At 29.0% G+C, this 12,595-nt stretch overlaps 1 protein-coding gene across 1 annotated transcript; it reads left to right on the top strand.

Moving 5' to 3' along the window:
• Positions 1-4,489: 4,489 nt before the first annotated feature.
• Positions 4,490-7,039, top strand: LOC8287270 (transcription factor DIVARICATA). The gene is made up of 2 exons (XM_002530372.4): positions 4,490-5,666; positions 6,221-7,039. The coding sequence occupies exons 1-2, from the start codon at positions 5,278-5,280 to the stop codon at positions 6,696-6,698; spliced, it is 867 nt and encodes a 288-aa protein (XP_002530418.1). The 5' UTR covers positions 4,490-5,277; the 3' UTR covers positions 6,699-7,039.
• The last annotated feature ends 5,556 nt before the right edge of the window (positions 7,040-12,595 follow it).

The raw sequence follows: 12,595 nt of genomic DNA, 5'->3' as shown, positions 1-12,595 counted from the left end.
CTTTTATTCTCAATTACAAAAGAAAAGAATATATATTAAAATGTGTTGGAAACATATTAAAATTTGTAACAGGAAAAAATAAAAATAAAAATAATAATTATTCCTACTAAGTTTTCCCTATGATGCATTCTCATTCTTATATTTTAAAAAATGGCATATTTCATCCTTCACATTTTCTACATTTCAATGCAATGGTCCTTTAAAATATATAAAATTGATTAAAGGGTAAAAAAATGTGCCATTTATGTCAAGTTCTACATGCTAATACTAAGTGCTAGGACCACTTTGTCGTCTCACTCTCTAGAATGCACATATTTTTAAAGGATATGTTTGTTATGACACTTTGGTTTATAATAAAATATAAAAGAGTTTATGTTAATAATAAGTCTCAAATTAAATTAATTTATTAATGACTTATTTATATTTTCTTCATTTCTAATATTTGGACCCATGAATTCTAAATGATAGTAAGTCATGTTAATCGTTATATCCAAATTAAATTAATTTAATAATCATTCATTTACTCTTTTCTTATTTTTAATTTTTGGAGTCATAGATTTTTACATTAGTATCAAAGCCTGAATGTGATTGAATCATTTAATTTATGGACTATATGCTACTACTTCCATTTCATACTAATTGACTCTTTTTTAAATTACAAAATATTTTAATTATTTGTCATTTTTATATATTTAATGCAACATCATTTTCTTTCTCTTTATATTAGAATAGATATAATAGATTTTGATAATATTTAAAGAACGGTAATTCATTTTATTTAGTTATTTTTTTATAATTAAATCTATTAAATATTTTCTTCATTCAAATAAAATACTAAGAAATAAAAAATAGTTAGGAAGTATATTTTATTAGTTTAACACATTAGACTTATATTGACCTTATAACTAGCAAGATCCATTAAATATTATTAAGTGTAAATTGCCCTTAAAATTAGAGTATTGAAGAATGTACTAATTTTCCTGCATAAATATAAAAGAAGAATATTATATATCTGTTAACTTGACTTTAATCATGCAAATAGTTAGATTCGGATTGAATTGATTTGTTAATAATTTATCCATATTTCTCTAATTTTTTGTTAATAATTTATTCATATTCCTCTAATTCTTTTTTAATTTTTGAGTTCATAGATTCTTATGCATATGAACAACAGTTTAATGGATGAAAGAAAAGTGCCATTTTAAAAACTATATATGATCAAAGTGTATAATAAGATAATTTTAAAGAAATTTTTTATTATTTTAAAATAAAAAGAAGAAAGTGTGTAATAAAGCAGATTTAAAAGTATTTGTAATTATTCCAAATAAAATTTTAAAAAGATCTAATCAATAGAAAAAACTATTAAAGCATTTCCAAATGACTTTCTATATAAGTTAAATATTTCATTATAAATAGGTATTCAATAAAGTAAGACTCCAACAAGCTCTTTATTTTTAAAATATAAGAACATTTCTAATAGTACTTTTTATTTTAAAGAGTATTTTTTATTTAATAAAGAATAAAAAATTTCATTTAAGTCCAATAGTCTCTTTATTTTTATCTTGGATACTATTGGTTGGCTTACTATGGGGAGGGGGATACTTTATTTTATTTTATCCAACATGCATTAATATTTTGATTTTTCTTTCCTTTCATAAGAAATAAAACTAAAAAATAGTAAAATATCAATTAATAAAATATATAAAAAATTTGTAGTTAGTAATTACAATAAGAATAAAAAATGAGATTTAGCTCTTCAAATGTAGAGAACTAAATCAACTCTTTACTTTATATTTAAAAAATAAAAAGCAAATTGAAGTCTTATTTTAGATTTTTTATAATAAAGAGTTTAATTTATATAGAGATGCTCTAAAGTGAAGAGTAAAATTCAATTCTTTAAATTTAAAGAGTCAAATTCACTCTTTATCCTTATTGTAACTAATAAACTATAAGTGTTCGCCTTTCTCTATTTTGAGGAATCTCTCATATTTAAGATTTCAGATTTTCCCAGACTCGTAACAGATGGCTAGGAACAAAAAGAGGGTCAGTAGTCTCTGCTATCGATTACAGGCAAACCGTCCCCGAGCTACAGCCCTCACTTTCAATTCAAGACACAAATAACTATATTTATTAACCATACGCTTTATCGACTGAGCTCCAGGCATCGCATAAATGATTAACCAAAAATTAACCTTATAATTAACTTTTAAACTTTTGATTAAAGATTAAAGACTAAGGATCAGAGTGGTTGGCCTTGATAAAACCAAGATTTTGAACCCATGTGTTTTCAGTATGGTTACTTAGATATTCAGTTTGATTTTAGTCTTTAAAATGAACATTTCAGTTTAGTAATATATTAAAGCACATAGAAGTTTGGCAAATTCAAAGCAACTTGAGTACTTAACTGAATTGGAAAAGGAAAATTTTTAATCTATTTCCAATGTATTGCATAAATGCTTTATATTTAATCAATAAAAAAAAGTTTTATTCAATCATCACTACAATAACGTATGCAAAAACACCAATCCACAAATATGAATTGTAATTCAATCTAAACCAAATTTATTTTCGAATCTGACTAAATTAATATATAATTTAATATGAAATTAATGGATTGTTTGAATTGAGGTATTTTAAATGAGCAATTTTGTTAAATTCATAAATTTAGTTTAAATTTATCGTTTAATAAATAAAAAAGTGGTTTATATTTATGCATTTTAGAAATTCCCCGTTGTCAAAATTTCTCATTTTATAGGATTTTAATTTCTTATATAGGAGGTGGAAAAACCACCATTTTAAAAGAATGATTGATTGTTATAATGCCTCTTTATTTCAATATTATTTCCAATAAATTTATTTTATCTCAAAATTATCTTTAACTTTTAAGCAAAAATTTAATATTTTTATGCTTAACACAAATGACGAGATTTTGAAAATCTATGAATTTTAAATCCATAGATTTTAATTAAATTTATGCATTATAAAACCCCTAAACCTAAATCTATATTATATAAATATATTAATTTCTGAGACTTAAATTTGTCTGATCTGTATGCTCAATTTTTGGCACATAGAATTTTAGTTTTCATATGTGTACTTATTTTTGACACACAGATTTTAAGCTTATGTGTAATTCTATAGTTGTTTTTATAATTTCTTGATTAATAAGTTACATTCCTAATTAAATATTGATTCAAATTCTAAAAGATAGTATATTAATTATATTTTAATATTATATTAACTAATAAATTAGTTTTTCAATTAGATAATAATTCTAGTTCTAAAAATAACATCTTAAATTATATTTTTAATATTATATTTAATAATAAATTAATTTTTTAATTATATAATAAATATTTAATCCTAAAAAATAGTAATATCAACTATATCAATCATATTAATTTATATAGTACTAAGACTAACTAATATATATTTTTACAATAAATTTTATATTATTTCACTATAAAATTTTTAAATTTAGAAAAATTAAAAATAATATTTAAAAATAATTAGTTCATTATTATTTTTTTAAATATTATAAATTATAATATTAAATCTTAAAAAATTTATTAAATTGTATCTATTATAATCAAAATAATAATTATAATCGTGCAACGCACAAATAAATTATTAATAATATCTAAATATCCAGTGCAAAAGACTATTATTTATGTTTACTCATCTAACCATTGAGTTGAGTGTATTGCCGAGGGCATGGAAGAAAAATTCAACAACTTTATACCATTAAAATTTGAAAAAAAGTACAAAATTTGATCATGTAATTTAATATTTTGACATAAAAAGTTCTGTAGTTTTTTGGGTGACACTTTAGTATTTTGAAGATTAAAACGTTAATAATTTATATCTAAATTCACTAAAACAGTTAATTAAATAGTTGTAGTTCATTCTTTTAGTGTTAATTAGTTGTGATTCTACCATCATTCTGCTCTTTACCAATTTAGCTTTCATCCAATATTAGTCATGTTAATTTTTATAGAGTTCGGAAAGGAAAATTAAAGAGAGAAAAAATAGTCTTATAATATGAATTTTTTTTTTAATTATTATCAATTCCAATGAGTTTTGAATAATTTGATAAGACTAACAAACTCTATATTTCATCATCTTTTCGATAAGATCAATTTTATAGCGATCAAACTTCATTTGAGATTTAATTTTCAAAATTAGTAATGGTGTTAATGAATTTAGACACAAATTGCTAACTATATAATTTTTAAGGTACTAAAATGTTACTAAAAAGACTACGATACCTCTTATGTCAAAAAAATTAAATCAAGAAGTTAAATAAAGGATCAATTTTGGTACTTCTACTTAAAAAATTTCAAAACCTCAAACTCATTATTTAGCCCAATTAGAACAGTAAATAAAACAACAGAAATCTGTTACCATATTTAAAAAAAGAAAAGAAGCTGTTATGCCTCCTATCTTACTCATATTTGTTTAAAACAGTTGTACTAGTAACACTACTATTGCCATACTCCAATACCAAGTAGCCACCTTTCAAGTCTCCTTTTCTCCCTCAAATTCTTCTTTTCTTCAAACTCATCCAAACCCAAATCTCAGATTCAACCATCTTTGATCCTCACTTGCTCAACTTATAGTTTATATTATATATATGTATACTTCTACAGGCAGTTTCCTGATATCTCTTTATTCTCTTCAAAGAAACCAAAAAAGAAACTAATTTTCCCGCTTTTAATTTCCTATAGATTCCTCAGCATCTCTCGTTGCCTACTTTTTCTCCACTTGATCATCATTTTTTTTCCTTTACCTTTTTTAGTTGATAATATTGATGTTAGTGCTTTTTTCTTCTTTTCATATTTTGTTCACTTTCTATTGTTTTCTCTTTCACTTTGTGTGCTAATAGTTTGCACTTTATTGGGTATAAATTCACTCTTGTGATTCATTTCTTCAAAGTTTCTGTGGGTTTTTTTTTTCAATTTCTCTGCTTCAAGTTTGAAATCCTTTTTGGGTTTTGCTTCTTTGTTAAAAAGATTAGAGTTTTTTTTTTTACTTTTTTATGATCCTTTTCGATTCTTAAAGGTTGGGCTTTATTAGATTCTCGAGTTTGTGCTTATAAGGAAAAGCTGATGATTCTTGATTCTCTTTGTATTATATGATTCTAAATTTACTGTCTTTTGATTAGACTACGAAGTAAAAGAAAAAAAAAAAAAAGCCCCTCTTTGCATATACTCTCTCTGTTTCTATTTCCTTAAACTTTCAGTTGAACATGATCAACTCATAAGCAAAATCACAGACATGGAAACTCTATATCCATCTTTGTATTACATGTCTAATTCTGATTGGTATAGCCAAAGCACAGAATGGACTAGAGAAGAGAACAAACAATTTGAGAGGGCTTTAGCTATATATGATGAACATGAACCAGATAGATGGAGAAAAGTGGCAGCCATGATTCCAGGAAAGACAGTTTATGATGTGATTAAGCAATATAGAGAGCTTGAAGATGATGTTAGTGATATAGAAGCAGGAAAGGTACCAATTCCTGGCTACAACTGTTCATCTAGTTTTACATTGGAGTTGGTTGATAATCGGAATTTTGATGAGTATAGAAAGAGGCCTTTGGCTACTAAAAGTGGTGATCAGGAAAGGAAGAAAGGAGTTCCGTGGACAGAAGATGAACACAGGTGAATTCCTTTCTTTTTTGGTTTTAATTTTTTGGTTTGAACTCTGAAGTATATAACTAGTATCTACTGGTGTTAATTTTTGGTTTCTGTTTCTAGTCATTTGGTAGAGTACAAACTCTGAATGGTCATGATCAATGGGATTTCTTGAGCAAAAACAGGAAATTCTTAAATTAAACCCTCTGTTAATTACTTTACAAAATAAAGATAAGATAATAGTTTTTTAACTGGGTTCAGCTGAATGATTGTGAAAGAACAAGGAAGCAATTAAATATTTGTTAGGTAGATTAGGCATGTTTTGTCATTCCAAAAATCTAAAGGGAACTTTTTAGGATTTAATGCCAATTGGTAATAGTTATGTCTCTGTGACATTGATTTGATAGTAGTATATTTTTTATTTAAATGATAATGGTCATGATGTTTCTAAGTGGTGTTTCCTTATATGTCTGGCCTAATTTAAGTTTTGAACTTAAGGCGACAGAAAAATGAATTCTTTCAGTAAAGGTCATGCTTTCTTGATTTTGATTCCTGTATTGGTTGATGATGATGAATTATAGGCGGTTTCTTCTGGGGCTTCTGAAGCATGGGAAAGGGGATTGGAGGAATATCTCCAGGAATTTTGTAGTCTCCAAGACTCCAACTCAAGTGGCAAGCCATGCGCAGAAGTATTTTATAAGGCAGCAGCTTTCTGGAGTGAAAGATAAGAGAAGACCAAGCATCCATGATATCACAACTTTCAACCTTACTAATGCTAATATATCAGAAGGGAATAAACCTTCTTCACTAGACCAGTCTAATACCATTTTGTCACAGCAAAAGTCCACTAGTGCTATGCAGAAAATGTTGATTGATTGGAAGCACTCAAAGAATGGATCATATATGTTACTTGATCAAACTCATGGCAACTTTATTGTATCATCTCCAAATGAGGTTGCTTCTACTGGCCTTAAACATCAGGGACAACATCTCTATGCTGGCAGCGTTCATATCAATCCCCACAACTTGGTTTTCCACAGACATCAGATTCTTGGATAAGAAAAGAGGCTGTCTTTTATATTCTGTTTTCTCTTCAGGAGAACTGGACGGCAGTACTTCTGCACAGTTCTGTGTGGTTTAGTTAATCGGAGTAGTTGTGCTAGTCATTATTTCTGAAGATAACAGAAAGCTTGTCAATTTGTCATATGTCTCAAATTTCAATGTCCACATGGTGAAAGTGAAATACTAGTCTTGGAGTTGTTGGACACAGGTGAAATCTTAATTAGCACTATTCAGAAACTTCTATGGTTATTTATCAGATTCTGAGACAGATTTTTCTTAAAGATTTTCCATCATGACTTCTCCTTCTGATATAATCAAATCCATTTTTTTTCTTTTAACCCCATTTCAATATAGACAAGATCTTGATGATTGTAATGTCTGCTGTCGAAAAAAAAAAAAAAAGATAGAAAAATCTAAGCTATTCTTAGCTTTATTCTCCAACAGCAGTAATAGAGTTTTGTTAATTAGGTACCAATTTTGCTGCAGATTTTAAAAAGGGTGATTTAAAAGCAACTTGTACATGCTCATGGATCAACTTCGAAACGATGACATATGATTCGCCATGTCAGGGATTGATGTGGCCGCTGACTCACAATGCACTGCTTTTGTGAAATGCCTTGGTATCTAATTGCTTAGCTTCTTGTTTTTTAATCCTCTCAGCTGTTCTTAGCTTTACACATACAATAAGGCCAAGTTGACCAAAGCTTTTGATGATGATTATCACCATCAGTTAGTCGCAGCTGAGTTTGCATTCCACTTAATTTTAGCATCACATGCTTCAATCATCGTAGAATATGGAATGATCCACGTAAGAATGCCAATGGGAAGTTTTACATATTTCTGTGCATGTAATGTAATGTAATGCGATCTTCTTTTTCTTTAACCAATCCACATTTCTCCCTTTCTCTTGATATTTTCTCTTTCTGCCAACCCCAATTGTCAATGGTGGCCACACTGTTTCATTAGATTGGTAGCCTCTTTTACTAGTCCCTGGAAGCATCATTTATGCTTTTCTTTATTTTTTTTGTCTTTTTCTCAAATCTATTTCCTAATTGATTCTTTTTACTTGCAACTATGCTCAGATTTTCTGCATCAACTTGTTCCTCGGAATAGACTATCCAGCTTTATAATTGGGCATCTGTGAAATTGACCTCTTTTATTTGACTTTGGAGGATTATATTTCCTTTGTTTGTTATCATTTTTTTTCCTGTTTCTTTTTTCCCCTTCTCTCATCTTCCTTGGCCTGAGGGAGGAGGGTGTAGGAGCATGGGGTAAGGGTTTATACAGTACTTGACCGCTGGAACTTTCTTGTTCCCAATGTAGTAGGTAATGAAATCAATGGTAAACTACCTTGAAAGTGGCAAGTTTCTGCTCAGTAACCTGACCCCTCTCGTCTCCAGTAAAAGAAATTTGATGTTTCATATTAGAAATTGATCGTGTAAAAAGCTATATTCATTAACTTCTGCTGATAAAAGATGGGGTATTTCATAATGGATAATTCCTTGGAAATGGAAACTAGATAAGATCACTTTCACAGTATTATTACAAACTTAACCAATTTCTTGCTAGTGCTGGAGGCCTCCAGAATGGGTTAGATTGAAAGTCTTTGTCACAAACGTAGGCCACTAAACATATATCAAAGAGAATGAATAAATAATGCCTTCTTAATGTGCTGTAACTGTTCTTGTTTTCTTTAAGTTGCTATTGTGGGTTCTGTTTAGCACCACGGTTGCTTGCTAAAATCATCAAAGAAAAAGCCCAGTGCCCACCAAATGTCATATTCTATATGTATATCATTTTCTAAACCACATATTCAGCATTTAAAATCTTCAAAGAACAGCAAAACTTTCTTTTTGATTAACCTTTTTCAGTAAATGACAAAACTACCAACTTTATAATAATTTCTTCTAAAGTAGCAGCCTTTCTGCAAGTTGCATAAGAAAGCACTCCCCCCACTTAATCAGACAAGGTTGCACTTATATGCTTTTGGCTATCTTCCTCCCATTATCTTTCTGAAAAGTTAGAAAACTAATCCTCAACAGTCTGTTACCTTCTCCTTAATGCTTAAGGATGTATATTTGCATGAGCAGTTAGGAATCAGCAGATAGCTTTGGTTGTAGGATGCACTTAAAATTATGTTTATAACATTGGAAGTTGACATCTCTAGTTGTAGGATTCTAGCTATTTGCTACCAACCGTTAACATCTAATCACTAGCCACTAGCCACTGGCCATCAGCAGTTAATTGTAAATGTTTTCAGAAATGCATCACATTCTTCGTTAAGGGTAAGACTAGTCTTAAAGATCAAAAGAAAATTCAGCGTGAAAGATGCAAAATCGATGATGCATTGGCATTGCCACACTCATTAGTGGACAGGTGATATGTAAATAGGAAATATTTATATAGGGGAATGGTTACTGTAATGGCTGTTGGTGCTCTCCCCCCTTGACTTCCTCTCCATGGAAAGTTACCCACTAGTACAAGTAATTTCAACTTTCTATGGAAAAGGAAAGTCCAGTCATTATCTGCTCGTACTTTGGTGATTCAACACTGTATATATATAATATATATATGTACTTATCAGAGCATCTGAATCTTTATGACTTGATACTTTTCAAGCTATTTTTTATACGCTGACTGAAGTCTCAACCTCTTGCCGAAATCCTTCAAATTCTTGCATTTTCCTCCTAAGGTGCATATTAAATAGTCTAATTACTCAAAACTGTGTTTCTAAACTTTTTTGTTCTACTTTGGAACTTCAGAGGAGGAAGTTTAAAAGGGTTGCAGTTGACTTTTTGAAGCAAATACTTGACCAATAGGCTAGTAGTTGAATGACCATTTCCAATTAATCACAATTACTACTCATTGCTGAAAGGAAAATGATAATTGAAAAAAAAAAAGAGCCATTAGTAGCTTGAAGCAGCATGTGGAAGTAGAAGGTAGGATTAGGGACTTGGAGAGATGAATTGTGCACTTTAAAGTGCCAAGTCCATTTACATCTTTTCTGATAGGACCAAGATTTGTAGTGAAATGTCTATGAGTGCTTTCTCTGTCTTTTGTCAAATCGACCTTCCATGAATATTGCATCATTATATCCATCCAATTCGAACTGTGTTTCTCTTTAACTTCTGAAGGGTCAATACTTCGGCCAAAAGATATTGACAATGATACTGAGCGGCTCGGATAGTCTATAGAATGAGACAAAAGATTCAATGCAACTGGCTGCCTGGGTAGGGTCTATTTTCCATGACAAAGGAAATTAAGAAATTACAAGATCATCAGTTGCAGTTCGTAGATAATCTGTATATGCTTTTGAATAGTCAATGTGGCAGTGAACCCGGAAGCTGAAATTCATGATTTCCTAAAGTGACAGCAGCCTCCAAACTTGTTCACAAATATAGAGGCCTCCATGTTCCTGATACCATAGCTTTCAATACAGGAAGTTTCTTAGCTTCCAAGTTTTTTTTATAAAACAAGGACATGACTTGGCATGCATTCCAAGCCCAGTCAGTTCTTTTGCCTTTGCTTTCGGCAAAGGCAAATTGTTCATATTAGCACTTGAGATGTCTATAGCCAGCAATGGGTTCGGCTCATATATGACTTATGTTTCATCTCCAACAGCCTCCTTAGTCCCTTTTCATGGCCTCCAAAATGGTTCTTGTAGGAATTTGGATCCGGGTAGGCACATAATGGGTAGGGAACACCCTACTTAAGAATTTCATCAGGTAAAAAAGACAACCACCTAAAGGTAGTTATTAAAAAGAAGTTGATTGTATAAATAACTACCAAAAGGTAGTTCGTTGAAGTACATATATATGAAGGCAATTAATTCGGGGAAAATGAAAATAAACTAACCTCCCCTTATCCATATATGTGATGGATATGAAAGAACTACATATAATTCTCTCCTGATTTTCTCTATGGAACAAGAGGGTATCCCCAACAGTTGAATAATAAACCTGGTAAAGTTAAAGCTGCTCCTGCTACTAAATCGACTTGAGCAACGGATGCTGGCTCTAGGAACAGAGAGAAAACCACATTAGTTCAAATCAATGGATTAAGAATTCATCATCAAACCATAGCCTTTAAATTTAGATGGACGTTGGTTGAACCATGGAAGAATTAATAAATTGTTATAGCATCACTTAAATCCATAAACACGTTTGGTAGCGAGGAGAGAGTAAAACACGTGTTGATTTGGCGTGAAATTTGTAAATTATTCTTCATTTCTTTTTAAATTTATAAAAATTAAAATTTTATTAAAAATATATATTGAATAAATTTTTTTATATATTTATAAAAACTAGTCGTTTATTCGCGTGTTATATAATTGTTGTAATTATTTTACTGTTATTATTTTAAAAAAAATTATTTTAATATATTTATTTATTTTTGACATGAAATTTTTATTTTTAAAAATTATAATAAAATTAATTTAAAATTAATATTATATTAAAAATAATACTTTTAATAAATGTTTTATATATACATGGAAACTAATCGTTTATCCGCCTGTTGTATGACGGTCGTAACCATTTTTTATAAATAATAATGTAAATTGAATTTATATAAAATTAAATTGATCTTTAAATATTGTATAATTATATAAAATACTTAAAATAATAATAAATTAAATATTTTTAATGTTTTTGTCAGTTTTTTATATTTTGAAAATTTAGTAACACAATAATATAAAAATTATCAATAAATTAATAGAAAGAAAAAATAAAATTATATATAAACTTGAGTTTTACGTGTCAATAATAAGTACACATATTAAAATAAAAATTGTATATGTCAAAACATAGTAACACATATCAAAAAGTCTTTACTAGATTATATATATATTAATATTTTTTTATTCATTTACATATACTAAAATGTTGATTTCTATATGTATAATATCCATTAGATGTAATATTCTATAATAATTAATTTTCTTTATATTGAAATATTCATTATCTGTAAATGTTCATTACAGTTAATGTTCATTTTATTCATATATTATTCATCAGTGCTAATATTAATGTTCATTATCTAGTACTGCAATGTTCATTGTCTGTATATATAATATTCATCAATATTCTCAAATAAAAATATTAATTAAAATTTACAGTAGTATATAACGTGCACATCAGTGTCTGATGTAATTTTTTTAATAAACAAAACAACGTTGGATAAACCTCTGGATTCATAAAGCTATACATCTTATAATTTGCAAGAATTAATATCTTAAGTCATCCATAAAATATTCAGGGTCTATGGATCCAAAGCCTGTTTCTGTCTCGAACAAAAAATGTGATGCTTCGGTTTGAAAATCTAATAGCATAAATGAAGGCATAGCCTATTCTAACTAGTTTGACATTTGGATCCAGAACCAACCATGAATATACGTAACCAAGGCATAGCAATTAGGGACCTAGAGCATAATTCGTTGGAAAAAGCTTATAAAAGAAGCAAGTAAAAGCATGTCATAGTCTCCTCTCATATGTGATTTTGTCTTACAGCCACTGATATACGTTCACGATCTTGCAGTAATTCGGGTTACAATCCAACAAGATCAGTTTGATCTGAATTATTCAGGTAAATTGCTCAGCTGGTACCAAAACTTGGGACTATATATCAATTTGATACCAAGATTTTAATTTGAATCAATATGGTACCAAACATACAGAAAAGTATATCAATTTAGTCCAAATATCTAATTTCCAACAACCAGTGGTGACGTGGCATGCTGAGTAGGTATATTCCGGTTGTTTCGCCCTCTCAGCGTGTGCCACGTCAATTAATAAAATCTGACTTAGTAATGGTCTCATTCCTCCCCAAATTAAATCACAATTTCTCCTAATTTTTCTCCTAATTGAAATCTAATTCAACCCCTCTCTTTTATTCCC

This window comes from Ricinus communis, chromosome 6, assembly GCF_019578655.1.
Source record: "Ricinus communis isolate WT05 ecotype wild-type chromosome 6, ASM1957865v1, whole genome shotgun sequence".
Classification (NCBI taxonomy): Eukaryota; Viridiplantae; Streptophyta; class Magnoliopsida; order Malpighiales; family Euphorbiaceae; genus Ricinus; species Ricinus communis.
The sequence above is the reverse complement of the archived record's forward strand: the minus strand, read 5'-3'. Positions and strand labels throughout refer to the sequence as shown.